Here is a 25,204-nt window from a genome sequence, read left to right as displayed (position 1 = left end):
AAGCCAGAGTGGGTTTGACGGAAACTCGAGAGGAACCACCAAACCCAAGATGACCCAAACCACTCAACCAGCCAACAACCCCCACACTGCCGATCCCGCGACGCCAAGCAGCCTCCAACCGAGCTCGAAACCGAAGAAGCTGATTATCTCGAATGCCCATCTCCAGGCATTTATCGAATCGACGACCCATGCCGAGGTAGTCGAATTCATCGAGGACTTGAACCAGTCTATCATCGGTCTCCCTCTCGATCATCCCGTCCCATTATCAGATGTAAGACAAAATACAATCATACTTATTCTGTCTTCTTGAAGAGCTAATTCATATGATTTGTTCTCGAAAATTCCTCGCTAGAATATTCAAAATTTACTCGAGATTCTGGAAAAGATTAAGAGTATCGCATTGTCTCATCCGCCGGTCGATAACAAAGCATCGCGATTTGGCAATCCTACATTTCGGGAATTTTATGACCAACTCGATCAGGTGACTCTTGAATTCCTTGTATCGTCTCAGCTTTTTTTTTTATTCTGAAGACAATCAAAAGCTTCTATCACCCTTGCTGAAATTTGATTCTAACTTGGACTGTATTGGCTTTTCCTTTTTTGGTCAAGGAATCGGAAGTTCTACATGGCTCGCTTGATATACCGGAAGACAAACTGACCGAAGTATCGACTTATCTGACCGAGTCTTGGGGCAATCGAACGCGAATCGATTATGGAAGTGGAATGGAACTGAACTTTCTTTGTTGGCTGTTCGTTCCGTTTTTTTTTGTATCTCTTCAAAAATCGCCACCTCTATTTGCTCTGAAACTGATCAACCTGGATTCCTTTTTGTCGCGTAGACTTTGTTTGAATAAACTGAAGGTCTTGGGCACTGAAAATTATCCGGCTGTGGTCTTGAAAGTGTTCTGGAAGTTGAGTTGCGCATTCGGATTTCATTTCTTATTATAGTTGAACTAAATCATTATGTGCCTGACTCAACTAAGCTGACTTGTTTCTTTATGACCGACCAACTATTCAGATATATTGAGGTGATGCGCTACTTGCAGTCTACATATTGGCTGGAGCCAGCAGGTACGAATTTCCGATCTCGTTTTTACTCAGATTGCAGGCGTGATTTGCTCAGACATGTATTTTCCTTCTCATTACATTTTTAAGGTTCGCATGGAGTCTGGGGTCTGGATGATTATCACTTTTTACCGTTCCTATTTGGTGCTGGCCAGTTGAGGAACCACAAGTATCTCAAGCCGAAATCGATCCATGACCCTGATGTATTGGAAGGGTTCAGTCAGCAATACATGTATCTAGCCTGCATCCAATTCATCAACTCTGTAAGTTAGATATATTTCTCCTCGTTTTTGGATGCTCTTAGCTGATTTGAAGTCGTGTTACACAATGTTCGATGGTTGCTCGCGACTTCAGATCAAAACCGCAAGTTTACGATGGCATTCTCCGATGTTAGACGACATCTCGGGAGTTAAAACTTGGGACAAAGTGAGTCCCTCTGATCATCGATAGAATCGCAAGCAGCAGTTCTAACTGACGTCAATCAAAACAAACTAGGTCAACTCGGGAATGATTAAGATGTACAAGGCGGAGGTCCTTGCCAAACTGCCAGTAGCTCAGCACTTTCTATTCGGCACTTTGCTTCCATTCCCGGATACTGATCTGCAGGGGGTGGACAGTAAGACTGAAGATTCTTTGGTTGTAGACCATGCTGGGCACTTACATGTAAAAGGTCAGCAAGGTTGGGGGGAATGTTGCGGAATCCCTATCCCTAGTAGCTTTGCTGCTGCTCATTCGGAAAACAAAAACCCTGCGGTCCGACGGATCCCCTTTGATTAACATTTTTTATTTTCCATTACACTTAAGTTGAATGATTGTCACATTAACTTCACAAAAACAATCAAGGAAGATTTGATGGCAACTTGTACAACTTGATAGTATGTATACTGATGAAATGTAATACTTCAATGCAAAAAGTAAATGAAAGAAAACATCATATCTTAAAAGCTTCAAGAGAAATATGAACACATTAGAACAACAACCTGCTTATGATTTTTTTAGGTGGGTTAAAAATTTGAATGAACAACACAATGCTGAAACAGGTACAAGAAGGTAGTACAGTAACTATGAGTAGAAAGTTGGGCAGGAGGTATTCAATAATCAACAAGAGATTGACAAAACTATCAGTGTGGAGAGAGTGGTGGGTGATTGGAAAATTTGTCAAAATTTCAGATGGCACTCACAGGCTCTCTGGATGTATACATTTGAGGGAGTCCTTGGGTATGGGTCTCTGGTACACCTGCTCACATAGACCATACCAGGCCTCCCTGGCAGGTACAGTCCACATGCAACCTCAGAAACACCACAGGTTGAACCTGACAACATTTGGTTGGAAATGTGTATGGTCCTCCTGCTGGTTTCTAGTGGCAGGGAAAGCACCATCCAATGGATGGCACTTGGAAAACCTTGTTTTTGATGGTGTGCCCAAACTGTCCAAAGTAAGTCTCAGTTGGATGGACACAAGACCATCCAACTAAGCATCCAAATGGTGGGTGGTTCTTGGCTATTTCATAGCAAGATGCCACAGCAGGCTGCTGGAAAATGCTTCCAAAAATGTACACATTTTTTCTTGCAGAACAATCAGCAACAAGTGCAGTGGGCCACCTGCTTCTGAGAGCATGGCAAAGCGTGTGCACGCAGTCTAGCTGTTGAAGTATTGGTATGAGCACTTCTTTTGAAATAAGATATTTTTGTGGTCCCATTTTAGCTCTTCAATTGGATAAGCCCAATTTTTAATGCCATTTATATACACATCCATTGTGTCCCTAACCTAGCTAAGTCCCTCCTCAGGGGAGCAAAGCAACCTCCAAATGAGGGACTTGGTGCTATTTCAACTCACAGGAGATTAGCTGTTTTTGTGCGGACTTTTTGAAAATCAACCTCACACTCAAGTGTGTGGACCATTTTTGATCTATTTTATATTTCTGGGATCGCCCAAGCTGTCCTCATGTTTTTACTATTTTTAATATCTTCAATACCTGTTGTTGACCTGGAATCAGAGTTGTGAAATTGCTGGTTTTGGATTCTTTACAGTCAACAATGGGAAGTTACATACATTACAATATCCAGAGGGACTTTTGTAATGTAACTTCCCACCGTTACCAGATAACATGTTGCCGTTATCTGGCAACATTGCTCTTTGGGCCAGTGGACAACGTAAGAGAGGGTGTTTTCACCCTGAATACCGGGAAAAATAATGGAGATAATGTGTTAAACGCGTTATCAGAGGTAAAAATGCCATAAAAGGGGGAAAACTCCCCTTTTTTGCACAGGTTATCCTCCTACAACTGCAAGGGATAATGTAACAAGGCTCAAAAGAGAGGGATAAGAAAACGTAACAGAAGCTTTGCCACCGTCACTGTAACAATAATGGCACAGATTCCATTATGTTTTTGTTACACTACTGTTACTGGTAGTGTAGCCTCCCATTGTTGTTACAGTGCATTATGTGCAGTGCATGATGAAGCAGAACACATTTCAGTCACAAAAAAGGAATTCAACAGCCCCCTGAAAAATAGCTGTAGTATGTACAAATATTCCTCATGATCTTGTGCATCTTTTGTTCCCCAGAAATTGTTATTGCCCAGTGAGAAATGGTGCCTCCAGAAACAATTGGAAAATGCCAATTTTCTAATTCTCTACCCTGTGGGGTCCACCCCACAAGAGTCCCTCCTTTGGAGAGTCTCTGCAGGACAGTATCCCCCCTCCAATAGAGGGATTTGGTTAAGCTAGATGAAATCCAGCCTGGATTTCTCAAGTCTTGTGGGGTACAAAAGATCACCAACTTTACCCAAGACTGTTTCAAAAACCCTGTAGCAATTTTTCGTGGACCAACCCACGGGATGGATGACATGAAACTCAAAGGAGTGTGGATCTGACAACAGGAGAGATGTTGCTGATTAGCGGCTTCAAAAGTATTGGGTCCAATTCTTGGTATTAATCACTCACCTGACTCTCAGTGAGGAAAGAGCAGAACCAATTACAAAGTATATGCAGAATTCCTCCCAGTCATTGAGGCAAGCAGCCTCGATTGACCAGAAGGAATTCCTTCCGTCCCGGTCTTTGAGGTCAGACAGCCTCGATTGACCGGGAGGGATCCCTCCAGGTCATCGCTGGGGAGTGTATCTCAACAACTCCCAATTGCGCATCCGCAATTGGGAAATCAACTCCCAAAACATCCGCGACCCAGGATTTGGTCTGCGCGACCATTTGCGGCCGTCCTGCAAACAGTCGCGCGGGCGTCAACCAACTTTGGGAGTCGTTTTCCTAGGGCTTGGGAGTCGTTTTTCCAAGCCCTAGAATTAAACTAAGCCAAATTACCTAGTTTGTAATCTTGGCACTATGGTACAGGCCCGGGCCTGTACCATAGCCCGCGGATTCCAAGGATCTTGCCCGGGATTCGCAACTTTCTGTGAAATCCGAGCGGCCCAGAATCCGGAGTACCATAGCGCCTAATTGGCGTCCTCATAATCCGAGGAAAATGGTCTGTTTTCCTCAGTTTGGAAAAATAGGTCGGACCTATTTTTTTCACCTCGGATTATGTACGCCTTCCCCAGCCACCCGCACCATCAGATACACAGCACATCTTCGTATCGCCTCTATCGCCTCCCCTACCCATGGAGTACCGGCCATCGAGAGCAGCTCACTACACCCTCGATGGCCGGCCGAAGCCAGTCATCGAGCGGAGTGCATACACCCTCCACCGATGGCTGGTCAGTAGGTTCTGCACTCTCAATGGCCGGTGGAGACCGGTGATTGATAGGAGTCCACACCTCCGTTGATGCCCGGTCTGGACCGGCCATCAATAGTCACTCGCCACATTCTCGATGACCGGTTTGTTCCGGTCATCGAGAAGAAGATGTACTTCTCGAGATGACCGGTTCGTTCCGGTCATCGAGAGGAGTATGTGCTCCCCAAGATCCGGAACGAACCGGTCATCGAGAGAAAGATGTACTCCTCAAGACGACCGGAACGAACCGGTCATCTTGAGGAGTAGATTGATGACCGGTTCGTTCCGATCGTTGAGAGGGTATGCACTCCTCCAGATGACCGGTTCATTCCGGCCATCTAGAGGAGTACATACTCCTCCCGATGACCGGTTTGTTCCGGTCATCTTAAGGAGTACATACTCCTCCCGATGACCGGTTTGTTCCGGTCATCTTAAGGAGTACATACTCCTCTCGATGACCGGTTCGTTCCGGTCATCTTGAGGAGTGTATACTCATCCCGATGACCAAGAGGACAGCCCATTGAGGGGAGCCCTCAATGACCGAACGGACCTGCCATCGAGGGGGCCGGTGTGTACCGCTCTGGCTGACCGGTCAGTACCAGTGACCGAGGAGTTTTTGATGAATCCGCGGTCCCATGGTACGCCTTTTGGAGCAGGTCGGATTTTGAGCTCGGGGAAACCGTGCAGGGAAAATAATCCTGACGAACCGGTATTTTTGGCGGCTCGGAATCCGAGGTGTGAATCCGCAGAAAGCTATGGTACAGGCCCTAAAAGATGACAAACATGGTTTGCTCATTGACTTGTGACAGAAGCGACCAGGACTGGGCAAATTGATTAAGAGTGAGAAACAAGAACATCATTCCTTCACGTGAGTGTGTGTGTGGGAGGGGACGCCAGTATCATCAACGAGCCCGTCCACCCAAAGCTTTGTCTCTCTTACATGGCATTGTCAGTCGCAGTGCATGTGACCAGAGGACGGGGACAGGAATGATCTACAACGGGGTCATCGCGCGAAAGTAATTTTGCAAAAGAGGAACGAAACCAACACTAAACAAATAAGATTTTGGTGTTTGTTTTTTGGTGTGTATGTGTCTAACAAGCCATGATCTACGATTTGTTCAAGGGAGAGAAAGGCCGCGACGAGATGGATGCGCTTTTCATTGCAAGAAGTTGGAGGTGAATCTAGAAAGGAAAAGAGCAGCGGAAGCGGGAAGAAAGAAAGGCGGTTCATTAGTGCGTGAGAGGGGGGTTTGAGCAGTGATTGGGGACAGATAGATTGAGACTTACTCCTTGACAACGGTCTTGATCTTGCTCTCGATTTCGGGGGTCATCTTTCCACCAGTGATGTCTTTGAGAAGAGCGGCTTGGTCGTTCTTCAGATGGTCACGGAAAGCTAGATCCCAGCTGACAATCTTCTCAACAGGAACTTTCTGTAGACACCGACCGATCGCCCCTTGTTAGTTCGCGAGTTGCATTTGTCAAATACAAGTGGGTCGATAGACTTACGTCAAGCATACCGTTGACACCAGCGTAGAGGATTGGCACCTGGACTTCGAAAGCCAAAGGTTGGTATTGGCCTTGCTTCAGGAGCTCGGTAAGACTGCGGGTTTCAATAGTAGACCGAATGGGAGTCAGAAAACATCCGCTAGATTAGATCTGAGAAAGTACTTACCGGGCACCACGACTGAGCAAGTAACGGGTCGACGCGTCAAGATCGGAACCGAATTGGGCAAATGCAGCGACATCACGGTATTGGGCCTGTTGACAACTACTCAATGCCGGGTTCAGGTCAGATAAAATCTAGACTGTTGAGCTCACGAGATATAATTTGAGCGACCCGGAGACACTCTTCATGATTTTGGTCTGGGCAGCAGATCCGACACGAGAGACGGACAAACCGACGTTGATAGCGGGTCGGACACCTTTGAAGAACAACTCGGCTTCCAAGAAGATTTGTCCATCCGTGATGGAGATGACGTTGGTAGGACTGCGGTGGATCGCAGGAGCGACGCAAGTCAGCTGTTGATCACGAAAGCTTAGCCGAGAAGAGGTTAAACCTACATGTAGGCGGATACATCTCCACCCTGGGTCTCGATGATCGGGAGGGCAGTCAAAGAACCACCACCCAATTTGTCGTTCATCTTGGCAGCTCGTTCCAATAGACGCGAGTGGAGGTACTGAAACGAGACAAATATCAGCCAACCTGGATTCATTGAGCAGGGAGTGATTCGATCAACATACGAAGACGTCTCCAGGGTAAGCCTCACGACCGGGAGGACGACGGAGGAGCAAGGACATCTGACGATAGGCCACAGCCTGCTTGGACAAGTCATCGTAGATGATCAAGGCGTGCTTGCCGTTGTCACGGAACCATTCACCCATGGCACAGCCAGAGAAGGGGGCCAGGTATTGAAGAGGAGCTGCCTCGGAGGCAGTGGCGGCGACGATGATCGAGTATTTCAGGGCATCGTTTTCTTCCAAGGTCTGGACCATCTGGGCAACGGTGGATCTCTTTTGACCAACGGCGACGTAGACACAGTAAAGCTTTTGGGTCTCATCGGTACCGTCGTTCCATCGTTTCTGGTTGAGGATGGTGTCCAAGGCGACGGCGGTTTTGCCGGTTTGTCGATCACCGATAATCAGTTCACGCTGACCACGACCGATGGGTACCATTGCGTCGATGGACTTGATACCGGTCATCATAGGCTGGTTGACGGATCGACGGGGCAAGACACCGGGAGCCTTCAAGGAAGCTCGGCGACGCTCCTTGCAAGCGATCGGTCCTTTGCCATCGATTGGGTTACCGAGCGCATCGACGACACGGCCCAAGAGTTCAGGGCCGACTGGGACATCGACAATCTGACCGGTTCGCTTGACGGTGTCACCCTCCTTGATGAGTCGATCACTACCGAAGATGGTCACACCGACGTTGTCGGCTTCCAAGTTCAAACACATGCCGCGAACTCCAGATGAGAATTCCACCATCTCCTCGGCTGAACGATGGGAGTAGACAGAGGGGGGGGGTTTTCAGTTGCTGAGGTGATGGATGAATGAAAATCTTGCAAGAGAATGAATACCTTGAACGTTTCGGAGACCGTAAACACGGGCGATACCTAGAGAGAGGCAGAGTCAGCAAGTTGAGTAAGATCGGCGAAATCGACATGATCTTCTTACCATCTCCGATCGTCAACACCTGGATTTACGTAAGAGAATTAGCTGGTTAGTATCGCAGGGTCTTTCTGTGCGGCGGTGCGGTAAAACGTTGCTTACGCGACCGGTCTCCTGGACATCAGCAGCGGCGCTGGAGCCACCGATGCGCTCCTCGAGGATGGAAGAGACCTCGGAGGCAGCTAGATGGAAGTGATAGGAGAGAGGGTCAAGGGCCGATCGAAGGGAGTGTGATGGGCGGGTGGCTAACCTGGCTTGGCGGTAGCATACAAACGCAGCTGGGATGCAAGGGTGGGCAATTGCTTGCGAAGCTGAGACAGATGGAGGGTGGTGATGATATCAGTGAGCGAGCTGATCAGGACAGAAGCGGGCCCGATCGGGGGAGGTGGGTGACCTACCACTTGGTTTGAGGCGGCGCTGCGAGAGATGGGCGCGGCCGATCGGCAGGCGGAGCGAATAATGGAAGCCATGATACTCAGATAGCTGGGGGTGGGGAGTGTGGGTGTTGCTGAGGAGCGAGGTGGAAGTCGGAGGGAGGGGGGAGAGGGCGGCCAACGTCACTGGGGTGGCTGGGAGGCCGGACGAGCTCGAACCGGGAGGCAGTTAGGTTTCGGACACCAGCCAGTTTAAACTCCGCGCACACACAGCAGTGCGCCAGCGCAACCTCCCACTGACACACCCAGATCACACATTGAAAACATCCACGAGAGGCACATCACATTCGCAAGGCTCAGAACTTCAAAGCTGCAAGGCAGCACCAGAGCTTCAAGACACCAGCTTGTGCTACCAACAAGCAGATCATCTTTTTATGGGTGCGGTGAGGATGATGGAGACATAACACTTGAGGCATAAGCTTCCTCTGGTATCCTCTTCCTCAAAAAGTGCATATTTATCTACCAATCACAACGGCTTCACTTTTGCTCCAGGAATCCGGCCATTCATACCGGAATTCCGTCTTCACCGAACACTCGCTATAATTTTCTCAAACCCCCTTCTGTGACTGTGGGTTATGCTTTCTTCCTGGCCAACGGAACCCATCACTTTTATAACTGGAACATGTAAAACCCTCATAAATAGCTGTCGAGAGCGGTATTCTGATTGCGCACAATGTGGAAAAAAGCGATCACAAAGCGTATGCTACGCGCTGAGAATCACTAAACAAGCAATTTGGAGGAACAAATCTCGACAAAATTACTCCGATTGCGCAAGATGTTGGAAAACAGTCACAGAGCGTGTACTAAGTGTTGAGAATAACTAAACAAGACGAGTTGGGGGAGCCTTGTAAGCGCTAGCTGGGGCCGGTTTGTAGTTACCGTAGCTCCCCTGAACTTGACCAGGATCCAGATTTTGCCCGTTAGCCCGGCCACATTTGGGGTGAGCAGGGCGCGACGCCTCCGCCGGATAGTTGACTTTCGACCAGGCGGGAGGGAGCTTGAAGCCCGGGTAGTTCGAGTCGTGGCTCTTCTGCTCCTTGGACACGTCCGGCTTGCCCTCATGGAACTTCCCATCGCTCGTCTCGTACCCAAACGCTCCCGTCTGAGGATTCGCGATCGGGTTCGTGCCTGGGCCGGATATCCCTCCGAGACCACTAAACAGATAGTGAAGAAAATTATGAATAAGTTTTAACTGCCTCCTCTGAAAATATTGACGCCCGAGTGAGGTCAACTTACTGCCAAAAGAAGGAGTGGTAATTGGTGAAATCGGCTTCCATGTCGGATGGCGACGGCAAAGTGGTGTACGCGCAGCAGCTGCCGTAAGGCTAGATGATGTACCAAAAAGATTGGCTTTTAACTTCCAGCATTGTAGCGTAATAAGATCAGCGCAATGAAAAGGCCAAATCCGAAAGACTCACGCAGCCATGATAGTTATCATCTGAATGATCGACGTTGAACGTCGCAAACAGTTGAACTAGGAAAGCAAGTGAAACAGTCAATTTCAGCTTCACTTTCCGCTTGAGATTCTCTTGGTAAGACCTAAAATTGAGTACCATTCGGATACGAGAGCCTAGTGTTTTGTGCACATTCGGCCACTTGGATCGCATTGAAACATCTTGCGCCGCCTATGAATAAAAATCCAATCCGTGATCAGTACCCGAAGCCCAAACACCGTAGTTTTCACTAAGTCCTCACTCTTGTGTTGATTCATCCACTGCTGGGATGGTCTGTAGTTATAAAGATGGCCTGTCGCTGGATCCCAATTCGCCAAAACCAGTTGGACGGCTAACAAAGCCATCAAGGACAAGGAGGTCATCACACACTTCATGTTGTTGATATTGTTCTGGAAGAATTGAGCAAGTGTTTGATTGGCCTGAAGAGGATGGTAGATGATGCCCTGTGAGCTTCAATGAAAGCCGTCTATTTATAGAGCTATGGCTACCGCCTTCCACCTTCAGAAAGCGGCCCAGCCCTAGATAAAATTGTTGCGCCCAAGACAAGGTTTTCTCCACGCAAAGCAGACGGAACAAGGCCCCTGTTTACACGCTTTCTGATATGCTTTCGGTAGTCATGATGCCATGGTCAAGCTGAACTTGCTTGATGGCTCTGGGTCTGGACCAGTAAGTCTTTACGAAATCCTACCAGGGGTCGTGGTGACATCATAGATGGAGCTGATAGACGGCAAGAGATGTCGCGTGCTTTACAAGGATGAGTGCGGCAGTGCCTGATGGCATCCGTTCATTAGACTCACACTGCGAGTCGAGATACAATTTTGTTGATCATTCGACCCGCGAAAGTCGAAAAACCTGGCAAAACTTGCTCAACGAAAAGTCCAGTATTCTCGTCACGGTCCACATCTAACCTTTATGAATTCATCGCAAATCACACCCTTCTAATCGGATTCGTATGCTTCAAAAACAGAACACGGAGTGGCCCATATTTCTCTGAAGCACACGCGGCTGAATGGACTGGGGAGGCGCACAAGTGTTGATCACCATTGATCGGTCAATCTGATCACCTTCATTGATCCGGAATGTGGGCCGAGCAGCCTTACACCCACAGACGCATCAAAGGTTTTCCTGGCGAGATAAGTTAGACTTCCAAAGGTACGCGCGGGGCAGACGCTTCTTACGTAGCCCGACAAGTATCGCAACGCGTGCAGCTGATTCCGCCCTTTCGCTATGGTACACACCCAAGTCATGCAAATTGGGGAAATGAATAACTTTAAGCCTTCGACTCAAAAGTGTCTAGCCTGACAAAGGTGACACGATCCTGTTGTCTGTGTTCGCATACTGCCGTGGCGCACTGTGAGGCCGCCGTCCCGAAGTCGCGGCCCCAGGGCGCGATCCCGCCAAATGTTATGCATAGCGCAACTTGGAATTCAATATCACTGTCGGGCTACGTAAAATGCGCGAGTGGGAAGCTCTGTCCCGAGCGTATATTTTGAAGTCAAACTTATCTCATTAGGGATACCTTCGATGCATCTGTGGGTGGAAGGCTCCTATATGTACCCACATGCCGGCAAAATGAAGATGGCCAGATTTGGCTATCAATGTTGATCGACAGTCGGGCGCTTCCCGACTCTCCCGAGCCCAATCAACCGCGTGATCTTACAGGAGAAAAATCTGGGTCACGGCGTGTTTTGTTTTTGAAGCATACGAATCCGATTAGAAGGGTGCGACTTGCGATGAATTCATAAAGGTTAGATCTGGACCGTGACGAGAATACTGGACTTTTCGTTGAGCAAGTTTGGCCAGGTTTTTCGACTTTCGCGGGTCGAATGATCAGCGAAATTGTATCTCGACTCGCAGCGTGAATCTAATGAACGGATGCCATCAGGCACTCATCCTTGGAAAGCACGCGACATCTCTTGCCGTCTATCAGCTCCCCATCTATGATGTCACCACGCCCCCTGGTAGGATTTCGTAAAGACTTACTGGTCCAGACCCAGAGCCATCAAGCAAGTTCAGCTTGACCATGGCATCATGACTACCGAAAGCATATCAGAAAGCGTGTAAACAGGGGCCTTGTTCCGTCTGCTCTGCGTGGAGAAAACCTTGTCTTGGGCGCAACAAATTTTATCTAGGGCTGGGCCGCTTTCTGAAGGTGGAAGGCGATGGCCATAGCTCTATAAATAGACGGCTCTCATTGAAGCTCACAGGGCATCATCTACCATCCTCTTCAGGCAAAGCAAACACTTGCTCAATTCTTCCAGAACAATATCAACAACATGAAGTGTGCGATGATCTCCCTGTCCTTGATGGCTTTGTTATCCGTCCAATTGGTTTTGGCGAATTGGGATCCAGCGACAGGCCATCTTTATAACTACAGACCATCCCAGCAGTGGATGAATCAACACAAGAGTAAGGGCTTAGTGAAAACTACGGTGTTTGGGCTTCGGGTACTGATCACGGATTGTATTTTTACTCATAGGCGGCGCAAGATGTTTCAATGCGATCCAAGTGGCCGAATGTGCACAAAACACTAGGCTCTCGTATCCGAATGGTACTCAATTTTAGGTCTTACCAGGAGAATCTCAAGCGGAAAGTGAAGCTGAAATTGACTGTTTTACTTGCTTTTCTAGTTCAACTGTTTGCGACGTTCAACGTCGATCATTCAGATGATAACTATCATGGCTGCGTGAGTATTTCGTATTTGGCCTTTCCATTGCGCTGATCTCATTACGCTACAACGCAAGAAGTTCTGCTGAAGAAAGACAAATTTTGTTGGTACACGATCTAGCCTTACGGCAGCTGCTGCGCGTACACCACTTTGCCGTCGCCATCCGATATGGAAGCCGATTTCACCAATTACCACTCCTTCTTTTGGCAGTAAGTTGACCTCACTCGGGCGTCAATTTTTTAAGAGGAGGCAGTTAAAACTTATTCATAATTTTCTTCACTATGTGTGTAGTGGTCTCGGAGGGATATCCGGCCCGGGCACGAACCCGATCGCGAATCCCCAGACGGGAGCGTTTGGGTACGAGACGAGCGATGGGAAGTTCCATGAGGGCAAGCCGGACGTGTCCAAGGAGCAGAAGAGCCACGACTCGAACTACCCGGGCTTCAAGCTCCCTCCCGCCTGGTCGAAAGTCAACTATCCGGCGGAGGCGTCGCGCCCTGCTCACCCCAAATGTGGCCGGGCTAACGGGCAAAATCTAGATCCTGGTCAAGTTCAGGGGAGCTACGGTAACTATAAACCGGCCCCAGCTAGCTCCTACAAGGCTCCCCCAACTCGTCTTGTTTAGCTATTCTCAACACTTAGTATACGCTCTGTCTTTGCTTTCCAACTTCTTGCGCAATCGGAGTAATTTTCTTGCGAGTTATTCCTCATGAGGCTTCCTTAGATGGATGTTCCAGCCGTATAGCACGATGAGAAATTTAATGACAAATCATGTGTTGCGACACCCAGACGAGCTCGTTGGGGTTATATCCGCAGTCACTGTGCAGCTTCCGCAGTCACTGCGCTTATCTTCGTCTGCGCACTGCAGCGTACGAAAGTACACATACTCAAACCTGATCAATCAGCACGAAGTGTTGCTTATTAGATGGAGAGGAACCATAGAAAACATGCTAGCAAAGCTATTGGTATGGACCTGGTGCGAAATCCTAACAGACGCGTGGTTTGCCCTAATTGCAAGTCCAGTGTCTACAATGAGCACATCTCATCAGGCCTTGATCTTGTAAGAATACAGACCTCGGCAAACGGCGCAATCTAAGGAAAGCGCCGCGAACCACAAAAGCTGCGGAATCAGGTAAGCAAAGCAAACCTCTTTCCGCAGCCCAAGCTGCCCGCGGAGATGGAAAACTGACTTCATCAACTCTGATGATAGCAGGTACATCTACCGAGGACAGCAAGATCGAAAAAACGGAGAAGTACCGTCGATCGTCGTTACTGGACAGGATCACATCCAACACCGAAGGTGAGTGAGAGTGAACTGTTCAGCTAACTAATTAGTCGTGGCTAAAACGCTCGACCGTGTTACTTGCAGCATCAGAACTCAAGAACAAGACTCAAACCACGAACACTCCCGACCAAACAGGAAAGGAGATAAGTAAGTGGTAAGGTCATGAGCTAGAGACAAAGGCCGAGAAAAAGAGAAGCTGAGCTAATCACTACGTTCAACAGAAAGCGTAGGAAGCGCATCTCTATCGGACCGTCTCAGCTAAAGGCTCAAGCCTGGGGAAAAACCCGGCCAAGTAAGAGAACACTTACTCTCCAAAATATAGAAGAGGAAACGAGCGGCTAACGGCTCAACGGTGACGCGCAGAAAACGGCCCTCACAATCTCTTACTCTCAACCTCTAAGTCAGCGGCGGCCACTCGCACTGCTTTCAGGTAAAACTCTTTCACCTGCTTAACAATCTTGTAACTAGCTCTACAAGCCTAAGAACAAAGTGTCTAAAGAGAAATGCATTTTCAGTTCTCCATAATTTTTCAGATCTGATCTTGGAAGAAGAAGTAATCAATGATCAAGACTCAGACCGCAAATCAGGCGCATTGGAAGTTTAGACTGAATCACACAGGATCAGATTTTCTGACCATGATGATGAGCTGATTGATGATGTTGAAAGCAGCCATGTCATCTGATGCTTCTCTTTTACTACTCTTATGTCTTGTTCTGTCTTTTTTTTCTTTTTATTACAGACCAGATACTTTTGAATTTAATCCAACCTGCAGATTTTGAATAATAATAAATCATATTTAGTGTGAAAACATGCATGAGAGTGCAAAGGAACAAGAATGATGTACACTCATTGTATGTTTAACCATCATGAGTTAGAGTACTTTCACCAAGATGGAGGACTTGGTGTTGCAATGCTGACATTCATGAGAGGACCTTACCATTTGATGGGTTCAGGCCTATTCCAAGTAGAGTTGTGTTTTGATTTGCAATACAAGCTGATACAGAAGGCTTTGAGTTTTCCTGATCCAGAATGAAATCAAATCCAGACAGATCCAAACAAGGCCATCATCTTTAAACTTGAGTAATTCTGCTGGGGACAGCAGTCAGGGATAAATCACAGTTTGAAAATCAAAGATTCATTCAGACATGTAGATGGGGCAACCAACTATGTTTTTTTTCTTGGTGTGTATGTGGCCAGTCACTAAATATTTACATGAATATTTATCAATTTTTATCCAGGCTTGCTTGTACGAAATGCCCATAAGGTACCTCACAAAGAAGAGATAATGGAGATAGTAGGGTAAGTTTCAATTAATCATTGCAGAAAGGAATACAGACTGGACCAGTTATTAAGCATGGATAAATTGTAATTTGGAAAGAGTGATCCAGATGTGTGGATTGGGCAACCAACTATTTTGGGTTTTTTTCTTCTTGGGGTGTATGTGGCCAGTCACGGAATATTTACATGGAAATTTCTCATTTTCTATTTAGGCTTGCTTGTACTAGATACCCATTGGGATCTTCACGAAAAGGAGAGAATGGAGATAGTGGGATGAGTGTCAGTTAATCACAGCAGAAAGAAATATATACTGGACCGGTTAGTAAGGACTGGGTTTGGGTTGAAGTGGCTCACCTTCTGCCAGTAGCTCGTAATGCTCCCCACGTAAAAATAGGCCCGCATATTTGTTGGAGGATTTATCTAAATTGTAGACCATAGCATGCACAGACTTTTTTCGATCAATCAGAATGATGTGATTTTTCTGGTAGAGCCTTTCAAAGACAGCCTGTTCCACAGGACCACCCCATCCTCCGTTGTCTAGCTTTTGAAGGTGTATCCGCAATCGTTCATTTAGATCTGGTGGTCCGTCCATATGCCTTACGAATTCATCCGAGTTCTTCTTTATGTAGTCGACTATCTTCTGCTTGATTTCCGCGTACTGTTCTTGATCTTGGAAGACAATGTGCGCAAATGCTCTGAACATACAGTTTCCATCCGGTTTTATAAATCCTTGTGTAGTCGCGTAACCCGGGAGGTAGTCAATGGGAACCCATGTTGCGGATCTGGGCAGGAAAGTGGCTATCGTTTTTCTCTCCAAGACGCCCAGCGAGCTCTCGGTGCCTGGTCGTGGCTGCAGATGTGGAGGGCTCGATGACGGTTGCAGAGGTGCAGGGCGCGATGACGGTTGATGGCGTGGAGAGCTCCAGTAATCACTAGACCCGTCCGAAAAGGAGCCGCCATCGGAGCTTCCTTGATCCAGACGGCCACTGGTGGCAGAAGAAGAAGAAGAAGAGTGACTAAGGTAGGCATCCGCGACTTGGCTTGGGTTTGATGGACTGTTAGTAGCAGGTGCTATATGGTTTGCTTCAGTGGGTTGTCCTTGGGCTACTACGTGTGCATTGATGCGAGATCGTGGGCCTCCTTCGTTCGGCTTCATGGTAGCTCCTGGGGCTACTCCGTAAACTTCAGAGGGTTTTACTGAGGCTGTTGCTGGTGATAGTTTATTTTTTGTTTTCAAAAAAAAAAAAAGAGGAATCCAGTAAAAACCCTTGCTTGTCAATTTTTACTCGAGGACACGGGGGTTCATCTGGAATTCCAGCCAGAGAACAACAATCAATCCCGAGAGACTTACGATAATATTTATTCTTTCTCCGCGAGCGGAATAGTTTCTTGAATTCGGCGAACAATTGTTTGATGGCGTTCTTGATTCTACTGGGAAGACTGCTCCACTTGAACTTTTTCTTAGATTTCTCGGGCATAGGGTATACTTGTGCCTGGGGCCATACTTCAAGTGTTTTGCCGGGAGGTCCATTGGCTGGGAGTTGACCTACTGGGTACAGGCGGACTGGATACCTGGCATGATCGACGGCTGGAACATCGATTGTGACAACGTTGTTGTCGGGCTTGGCGAAATGTTCATAAAGATGCACTGATTGAGCCGGCTTCACCAATTCGGTAACGGGGCGTGTGGGTTCGACTCGTGCCGCCATTCCTTCCACCTCAAGCGTGAGTAGTGCGCAGAACGCTATCGAAAATATCATTAGAAAGCCGGGGTAGCAGAGGCCAGTTGAGCGCGAATGCAAGACATGATTAATGTTCAACCTTCGGCCCTTCATTGTACTTGGTTGATCTGATCTTGAACAGTGCTGGGCGAGTTGGGAATACGATGTATCGGGAGGCTGCTAGAAGGCAAAATGAGAGAGAACACGATGCCAGTTGGAGGATAAGGAATAAGGAATAGGGTGATCCTGTTGGTGCATGCATTGTGCCGGAGGTCAATCCGGATTATCAATCATCAGCGAACTACAGGATCTCTGACCGAGGTCGAATATGTATCGGCTTTGCTGGTGAAAGTTCCGAACGTAAACAGAAACAGTGGGGCATGAAGACCAGTTCCACCCAAACCATCGGACGTATTCTGGGCAAATCTTGCTAGAGAATTTCCTCATCATTGGCATGTCAGAGGTCATGACTGTCATAAGTCGCTTGGCGCCCCCCGTGTTCAGAAATACTGATCTTGCCAGCCGGCCTCTGCTGGCCTCCATCGAGCGCTTTCGGAATACAACATACATAGCCCCATTTCCTCCCAGGAGGGTTGAGAAATCTCAAGAAGTCTTTGGCCAGAGAGCTTCCCGAAACGCGTCTGACAGACTGTACAGGCCAGCCTACAAGGGCGGCCGGCCGGCGGTCGAGCCTAAACAAGGCCTCTCGAGACCTCCGGAGGGACAGCCCTTCGCGCCAGGTCCCCCGGAAGGCGCTTGTGCTAAGTCCGGCCGGCGGTCAGCTCGGTGGATGGTTCGTTTGAGTCAGTCATCAATTTGAGCTATATCCAACATCAGGACCGCGAGGGACTTAGACTGAAGGTTAGGGGCTCTTCAGGCTTGGTGCCCGCCGGCACGAACACTGCGGGAGCAATAAGATACTTCGAAATCGAACGATTTACATATATGGGTTCCCAAACTATTTTTCTCAACGTCCTCCCAAGAACCACTGATCGGACCCACCCCCCCCCCCCCCCCCGTTCCGCATCCCGATATCCGTGACACATGCGCAGAAATATATGACAAGGAGTGTAGATACATAACGTACATACATGCACACATACAACGTACTACGACGAGACGAAAGAGAAGAGGGAGGGGGGTCAATCCAAGCGAAGAAAACAAGGAGCAGGAGAGAGAAGGAGGAGAGAGTACGAGGGGAATGAGGGCTCCCAGAGGAGGAGGAGGAAGGAAGAGATCTCCTACTGCTACTGCTACTTCCACACCACTTCCACAGCCGACATAGATATAAATAAAGGGAGAATAAGAGACGATAAGGATAAGGAGACGAAAGGATCAGGAGTGTTGAGGAGCAGCAGGGGTGCGGGTGATAGGTCTGAGTGGGATCATCGCGTCGACGGGGGCAAGGAAGGCCGGGCCGGAGTCGGAGTCGGGGTGCGGGGACGGGAAGCGGAGGTGTGGCTGCTGTTGGAGCTGGAGATGTTGATGGGGGAGGGAGGAGTCGCGGGGGACGAGGGGAGAGACGGAGGTGGTGGAGGAAGAGGAGGAGGGCGGGCGGTGGTTAGACAGTGCGTTGGCGGCGCGGGCGCGACTGAGAGCTTCCATAGCGGGAGACATGGTCGAGTTGTGGCGGTGGTGGAGGGAGGAGGCGAGGGCGTCGGGGGGCCGGGAGGCGAGGGCGACGGAGGAGACGGAGCCTCGTCGGGGAGACGGGGCGATGGCGGGGTCGGTGGAAGCAAGGTTGAGACTGGTGACGCTGGTGAGCCGTTTGCGGCCCCACTCGAGCCATCCTTCCGGCTGTTGCTGCTGCTGTTGGTGGTGGGAGGACGGCTCTCGGCTGGCGGAGACAGCGCCGAGCGACGAGCCCGTGGTCGTCCTTTCCAGCCGCAGCGAGGAGCCTAACGGGTCCCGCCTCCCGCCCGGCCCTCCGAGCCCGAACTCGCGCCCCGTCGTCAACGAGCCCGACCGGCCATGATGATGATGGTGACTCGGCGAGCGGCCGCCGGTCGACGCGCTAAGCAGCGAAAGACTCGCCCGCGAGCTCCGCTGACTGCCGTCGTCGGTCGTCTCCTGCTGAAGAAACCCTTCCCCCGCCTCGGCTGCGAACGCCTTCGCAATGCTCGTGCCCGCCCAGTCCACCGTCTTCCGCCGCGAAAGCACCGGACTCGACGCATTCTTCTCGCTCCCCGGAGGACTGGTGCTGCTGCTAATGCTACTGCCGTTCCCCACCTGGACCTCGAGCCCGTTGGAGAACGGATGATGGAAGGAGCGGTTCCGGATCGGAACCCCCTGCGAGCTCAGACTGGACCGCAATGTCGTCGTTGGCGGATGATGATGATGATGATGATTGTGGTGATGATGATGAGTGTCGGACGGCTTGACGGTCGAGCCCATGCTACTCGAGGGGTCAGTCACGATCTCGCCGATCGAGCTGAGCGATCGAGCCGAATCCCATGGATTCGAACACGACCTTCCAAAGCCACCGTCAGCCATTGGGGCCGACAACATGGCCGTGTCGATTCTGCGAGTGGAGCGGTCAGTCGTACTGATCGGGGGGAGTGTCGGGCGGGTGAGGATCAACTTTCGAGATGAGGATGTGAATTGAGGGCCTTCCGTAGCGGTATGGGTGTGAAGACAGTCGACCGAGCGAGAGTGATCATGACGAGCAGACGTGACCTCCAGGCGCACCGAGGGCGGATCGACGAGTGCAAGACTCGAGGTGGGATTGTGCGAGCGCATCAGTAGACTTGCTCGAGAGGAATGGCGATGGTTATTGTAGATCGTCGGGGTATATGGCGGGGCAGTGCGAGGTTGGATATGATCAGTCAGAGATAGTCTTGAACCACTTGGAGACGACCGAGCACTGATGGTGATCGCGTTACTACTGGTTGTTGGTGGCGTAAATGAGACGGGTCGACGCCTGGCCCAGGTGCTGGCGAGTGAAGGTGAGTGTGGCGGCATCGATTTCACACTCCCGGTCTGGGAGCGGATCGATTGTGAATCCAGTATAGAGAATGGATCGCTCTGTAGATACGCAATCGCCGCCTGATAGCTTACAAATGCCCAACTGCAGATGAAAAAAGGGATTAGCATCCAGCACAGTCAGAAGAAGCCGAAATGAAAACACTTACTCAGTCTCTGGGGATAGTGAGCCACTTAATCTGAAAACCTTGGTATATTGGATCAATGAGTGTTGCTGTTGGATGCCCGAGCGAACGATGACGGAAGCCAAGAGCGCCAAGAGGTCGTCAGGCGTGAGCCTGCGGGCCTCTTCATTCATGCCGGCTTGGGTGGAGACATCGTTCCAGACGGCGACGAGGATGTCGATGGTCTGCTTGATGATCGAGATGCATTCAAGGGGCGTCTTGGCCATCAGCACGTTCAACACCGTCTGTTCATCCGCGGTGTCCATCGCCACAAACAGCCGTTGCAAGATCTCCGGCGAGAGTGGGGAGGGAGTCGAGTAAGCACCCTCATACGCCCGAAGCTGGTTCAGCTTCTCGACAGCCTCGGTCAATAAACTCTCGTCCTGTAGTCCCACCGGTAGTTCGATCTCGAATTCACTCAGTGGGATTTGTCTCCGACGATAGTCGTGCAGAATGCTATCCAAATAATCATCCTCACTGGCGTAATGACAAGATAACCCACGGGAGTAGAGCGTGGAATGCAAGAAGGCAAACAAGACATCTACAGTAACAATGATCAGTCACAAATCGAAAAAAAAAAATACACACAAAGGAAAGGATGACCCGTACTTTCAACTAGATTGGTAAGCCGTTCCCAATCCTCATTACCCCAAGATTCGACGGTAGCATGGCCATGTTTCGTCAGGTCTGCCCGAATATCATGCGTGATAGGCTCGAAGATGTCGTTTTTCAATTGCTGTTGAGGGAACGGGCGAGCACGATTTAGAGATTCTGGTTGGAAGTAGGAGAGGAAGACAAGCGACGGACCGACACCATGTAACTCTCAAACCCTTTCAAAAACACCACCGTCTCACAGAACCGGTGGCAATGCATCCAGACCTTGCTTACGCTTTTCCGCAGGATCCCGCATGCGATGGCGCCAAACTCTTCGGGAGGACTCAGGAGGAAAGCAAAATCACTGAATACATGGAGGTGTAGAGGATGAATCGGAGCAGTCAGATGAGGAAGTAAAGATGGACTAGCAGAGATTGGCGGCCGCTTACCCTAAGACAGACCTGTACTTGCCCGTGCCACTATGTCTGAGTATGGATAGCCCCGAGGGCATTCTCCTGGACCTTCTTTTGGTAGATTCGCGTCTGGTGCTGGACCTCCGACTAGAGCGGTCGTCCTCGGGGAGCAGGATGCTACTGGACCGTCTGCCCATCGATTGGGAGTGGTAAGTGCTCGAGAGCGTCGAGCGTTGACTGAGGCTAGTCGAGCTCCGGTTCGTCGTCCTGCGATGTTCCGTGCCCGAGGTCACCGTCGAGGTGCGCGCCCGAGGGAAGGGGAAGATCCCGCCGGTCGCAGGCGGCTTGGCGAACTCGCAGGTCTCACAGGGCTCCTGAGTTGTCTGTTGTACGTCTGGGGCCAGCTGGCCGGCTTCTTCGTCGGCTCCGCCGTCGCCCACCGAGCTTTGCCACCAACATTCGATCACTGGGCTCTTGAGACTAATCAGCCGGACTCGTTCGAGCTTCGTGCCCGTACGCGTCATCAATGATAGTTCCCGATCCTGCTCCTCCCGCAGCCGTGCCGTGGCGACAGCTGCAGCCTTCTCGCGCCGTTCCTTCTCCTTCTCCTTCTCCTTCTGTGCAGCTCCTGGACGTAACCATTTGGGGGCCTTGAATCGAAGCCGTTGCTCGACCTCTTTTCCTTTCTTCGCCTTGGAACCCGATAGGGCAGACTCTAAACCGCTGTCAGAAGGCGTGGGGCGAGAGGATGAAGCTTCATGGCCATGAGCGGCCGATTTTGGGGGTATCGATTGCGAGAGGACGGATGGAGAACGATACATGGTTTCTTCCGAGATGATCTTTGCCGTCTGGATCTTGGTCACCGTCGTGCTCGGCAAGGATATCGGATTCAGAAGAGGGGCAGTCAACGCTGGCCCCAACGGTAGGACGGGCTTGGGATCATCCAAGGAGCTTTCGACTCCTTTCAAGGTGCTGGAGAGATGGCTCTTGCAAACCCCGGTGCGTGAAGGAGGAGCGATGGAGGTGAGCAGATTGGGTGGTGTGACGGGCATGTCTGACCATCCTTCAGAAGAGGCGCGTGAGACGGCGGAGGAGGATTGAGTGAATGCGAGGGATGATTCGGTGGCGGTAGAGGGAGAGCGAATGATGGTGGTAAGAGCTGGCGAGGTCTTGGAATCAGCCAGCTGAGGAGGTCGTTCGATCAAAATTCCAGGGGAGGGATTATTCGTAGGTGGTGGTGAGGTCAAAGGGTCTCCAAAGGAGGGGGGCAGATGGTAATGGTAATCGGTATCTTCTGGGCTTGCTTTAGCACGAATCGTCCGATGTGGGTCACTCTCGAGGGTGGGTCGAATCGGGGAGAAATCGGTTAGGGCGGCAGACTCAGGTGACTTGCACGTCGGAATAAGATTATTAGTGGGGGTTATCACAACAGGTGCTGGTTTGATGTACGTTAGTCGGACCTCGGCAAGACCCGTGCCTGGTTTCAGATACAGATTGACCCTCTTATCCTTCATAGATGTGATTCCGACCCACTCAATGCCTTCCTTTGCCGGATCTTTGGTCAGGCTGCTCCCCGAAGCTGGGTTAGAGGGATCTGAGGCTGATACGAAGGTGTGTGCAGCGATCCATTGTTCCCATTCGGATTCAAATTCGAGCGTCGGATCAGGTAGTTTGCGAGGCATATCAAGTGGCAGGGCTCTACGGGTGGGCAGCAGGACGAGTTTGGCAGAATCATACGCGTTCTTGAGTCGAGGTGAGAGGGAGGTAGAGAGGACGATGTATAGCGGGTTCGAGTCGTAGTCTTCTTCCTCGTCTGTCTCTTCTTCTGGGTCCAGTTCTGTCGAGTCAACCTCTGGGCTGCCGTCGGAGTATTCCAATGAGCCATTGTCGTCGTCATCGCTGTAAGTCGGGAATATCGCAACGGGGATGATTGGGGGTGATGTGGGTGGTGCAGAGGGGGTCGGTGGTGGGAGAGGCTGGGGTAGATGGCTGGTGATAGAAGGGAGCGCTGGAGGGTTAGTAGGAGCGGATGGGGTGAGAAAGGCGGTTGAGATGGACGGGGTGAGATCGGTTGAAGCGGAGAGTATTGAGGAGACTTGAGAGCTCTGATGGGGCAAAGAGGAATAAAGTAATGTTAGCGTCTGAAGCGATGAAGGAATATGTGAAGAGTTTGGGCCTACCATGCCCAGTTTTGAGGTACGTTTTACGATTTTAGGTTCGGGGGGCTTGTCGGGTGTCTATAAAAATGAAAACAGCCAGTCTCAACAACGCGTATGTGTGTGTGTGTGTGTTTGACGTACGAGAGAGTTCTCTAGCGGTGGCCTGACGACGGCCATCATGTCCTGGCCATCGCCTGGGAGTCCCTTGCGCCCAGAGATCACCCGGAAGGAGGCTGTTTCTGGGGCGGGAGACGGTCCTGGCGGGCTGGCGGTCACTTCGTGGGGCTTGGCAGGCTGGTCTGGATGGTGGGAGTCCATCTGACGGGCCTGCTGTGCGACGGCTTGTGCGGGGGTGAGTGGTTCGATTGCGGAGGCTGAGATGGGTTCGGGTATCTGGTTGGGAGTGGTCTTGGTGGGTGATGGGGCGGGTATGGGTATGGGTATGGGTGTGGGTGTGGGTGTGATTGAGAATGAGATGCGGACTTGGCGGGCGATCTTCTGAGCGGGGGTCATGGCGGTGGTTTCCTGGGCGTGTTCGTCGTGGGTGGAGTGTATGCTTGTTGGGTAGTGGTGTTCTGCGGTCTTGCTGGCTGGGAAGTGGATGGTGTTCGCTGGCTGGGTGGTGAGTGCTGAGTGGGATGTGAGTGTGGAGGGGGTGGGCAGGAGTGATTCGGTTGAGGTTGAGGTTGAGGTTGTGGATGCGGTGGTTGTGGTAGTGGCTGAGTTGGGGGGCTGCTGCTGCTTGGCCATCGCTGCTGCTGCTGCTGCTGTTGCTGTTGTTGTTTTGGTTGTTGTTGTGTTTGGGGTGGTGATGGTCATGAGGGAAGTGGAAGTTGAAGAAGTCTCCCTCGGGGGAGGAGAACTCGGAAGTCTGCCTGCCAACTGTCACACAGCACACATCCTGCCTGTCACAGCTGTCCAAGCTCACTCAAACAACAAAACAGCCATCCCCACAAAACCTAGAAATATTGACATAAATCATCTCCCTTTCCTGAGAGGGGCTTGATGTGGCAAAGCTAAGAAAAGAGTATAGACAAGAAAAAAAAATTGTGATGAGATGAACACGCCCTCCAACTTGAAAAAAACAAGCTACTTTTCCTGTCCTCTGCGCACAAAAAGTGGGAGCTAGGGGTTATTGAAATGCTTTGTGACAATGTTTGCATGAGAGTCAGTCTTCAGAGAACCGGATGCTTGACCCCTCATTTTGACATCACTTCATAAGTGACAATTATCCAGATTGTATATTTTTTGAAACATGTAACAAGAAAAACCCACCGCTTAAGCTGAGCGCGCGTGGTCCTAAAGAGGAGACGACGGATACCTCCCATCCACCCAAAACTTCGATGTTGCCAAGGCGGAGATCTGGTGGTCCAACCCCCGAACTCCCCTCACGCAAACAATCCCTGACCAGTCCCTCCGGCAAAGCCCCCGGCAACCAGAGCGGGCCTCAGTCCAACACCACCGGCCCTCCCAGTCGCCAGACAGAGAGACCGGGGCTGCCCCGTGATCCGCACACGCACAGCCAGAGTCCTGCAAAGCCTACTCCCAGCGGGAGCAGACCCCCCAGACCCCCGCCGAAAAAAACCAAAAGGCTGCGCGAATGTGTTCTGGGAGCAGCGCTGAGAACAGACAGCGTGTCAGCCACGGCCCGCCGTGCCTCTTTTCCTCGCACGGCGCCGCCACCAGGGCCGGGCCACCACCACCCACAAGCAGGAAACGTCGGCCGAGTGTGGGCAGATGCGTGCGGCTGGTAGCCGGGGTTTGCAGCCCCTGTCGGACCCGGGTTCATGCACGAAGAAAGGGGGATCAGTTGCACTGACAAGCCTCGCCTCCTCCCGTGCATCTACCCAAGCCTTCCAGGGCTTGGGCATACACGTCAAGGGCTTTGAGAGGCCTCGCAAGTGGGATGTAGGATTCGCGTGCGAGGCGCGTTGAGAAAGGGGTGTAAGAGAGTACAAGGACGTGTGTGCTGGATATCTGGTATCAGATGGGATGCGTGCGCTACGAGAGGAGGCGGAACCCCGCACCCGGCGGTCTTCCGCCTCCCCGCCGTCCCCGTCCCACCCGCCACCAAGCAGAAGCAGTAGTAATA

At 50.6% G+C, this 25,204-nt stretch overlaps 5 protein-coding genes across 5 annotated transcripts; 2 read left to right on the top strand and 3 right to left on the bottom strand.

Annotated features, from left to right (window-relative positions):
• Positions 1-49: 49 nt before the first annotated feature.
• PtA15_2A504 (uncharacterized protein) lies at positions 50-1,842 on the top strand (the record flags this gene model as incomplete). Its single annotated transcript, XM_053166530.1, has 8 exons — positions 50-271; positions 353-481; positions 610-749; positions 840-911; positions 1,019-1,071; positions 1,156-1,328; positions 1,420-1,491; positions 1,561-1,842. The coding sequence occupies 8 exons, from the start codon at positions 50-52 to the stop codon at positions 1,840-1,842; spliced, it is 1,143 nt and encodes a 380-aa protein (XP_053017742.1).
• A 4,107-nt stretch (positions 1,843-5,949) lies between these two features.
• Positions 5,950-8,430, bottom strand: PtA15_2A503 (uncharacterized protein; the record flags this gene model as incomplete). Its single annotated transcript, XM_053166529.1, has 12 exons — positions 5,950-5,974; positions 6,080-6,222; positions 6,299-6,392; positions 6,465-6,550; positions 6,611-6,779; positions 6,854-6,969; positions 7,034-7,785; positions 7,870-7,905; positions 7,967-7,985; positions 8,063-8,142; positions 8,211-8,271; positions 8,359-8,430. The coding sequence occupies 12 exons, from the start codon at positions 8,428-8,430 to the stop codon at positions 5,950-5,952; spliced, it is 1,653 nt and encodes a 550-aa protein (XP_053017741.1).
• Positions 8,431-9,214: 784 nt separating this feature from the next.
• PtA15_2A502 (uncharacterized protein) lies at positions 9,215-10,222 on the bottom strand (the record flags this gene model as incomplete). Its single annotated transcript, XM_053166528.1, has 5 exons — positions 9,215-9,548; positions 9,631-9,719; positions 9,813-9,868; positions 9,948-10,019; positions 10,090-10,222. The coding sequence occupies 5 exons, from the start codon at positions 10,220-10,222 to the stop codon at positions 9,215-9,217; spliced, it is 684 nt and encodes a 227-aa protein (XP_053017740.1).
• Positions 10,223-12,124: 1,902 nt separating this feature from the next.
• Positions 12,125-13,141, top strand: PtA15_2A501 (uncharacterized protein; the record flags this gene model as incomplete). The annotated part of the gene is made up of 5 exons (XM_053166527.1): positions 12,125-12,257; positions 12,328-12,399; positions 12,479-12,534; positions 12,637-12,725; positions 12,808-13,141. 5 exons carry the CDS (start codon positions 12,125-12,127, stop codon positions 13,139-13,141), a joined length of 684 nt encoding a protein of 227 aa, XP_053017739.1.
• A 2,257-nt stretch (positions 13,142-15,398) lies between these two features.
• PtA15_2A500 (uncharacterized protein) lies at positions 15,399-16,914 on the bottom strand (the record flags this gene model as incomplete). Its single annotated transcript, XM_053166526.1, has 2 exons — positions 15,399-16,288; positions 16,431-16,914. The coding sequence occupies 2 exons, from the start codon at positions 16,912-16,914 to the stop codon at positions 15,399-15,401; spliced, it is 1,374 nt and encodes a 457-aa protein (XP_053017738.1).
• Between the last annotated feature and the right edge of the window lie 8,290 nt (positions 16,915-25,204).

Source organism: Puccinia triticina, chromosome 2A (assembly GCF_026914185.1).
Source record: "Puccinia triticina chromosome 2A, complete sequence".
Classification (NCBI taxonomy): Eukaryota; Fungi; Basidiomycota; class Pucciniomycetes; order Pucciniales; family Pucciniaceae; genus Puccinia; species Puccinia triticina.
This window is presented reverse-complemented; position numbering and strand designations above follow the sequence as displayed.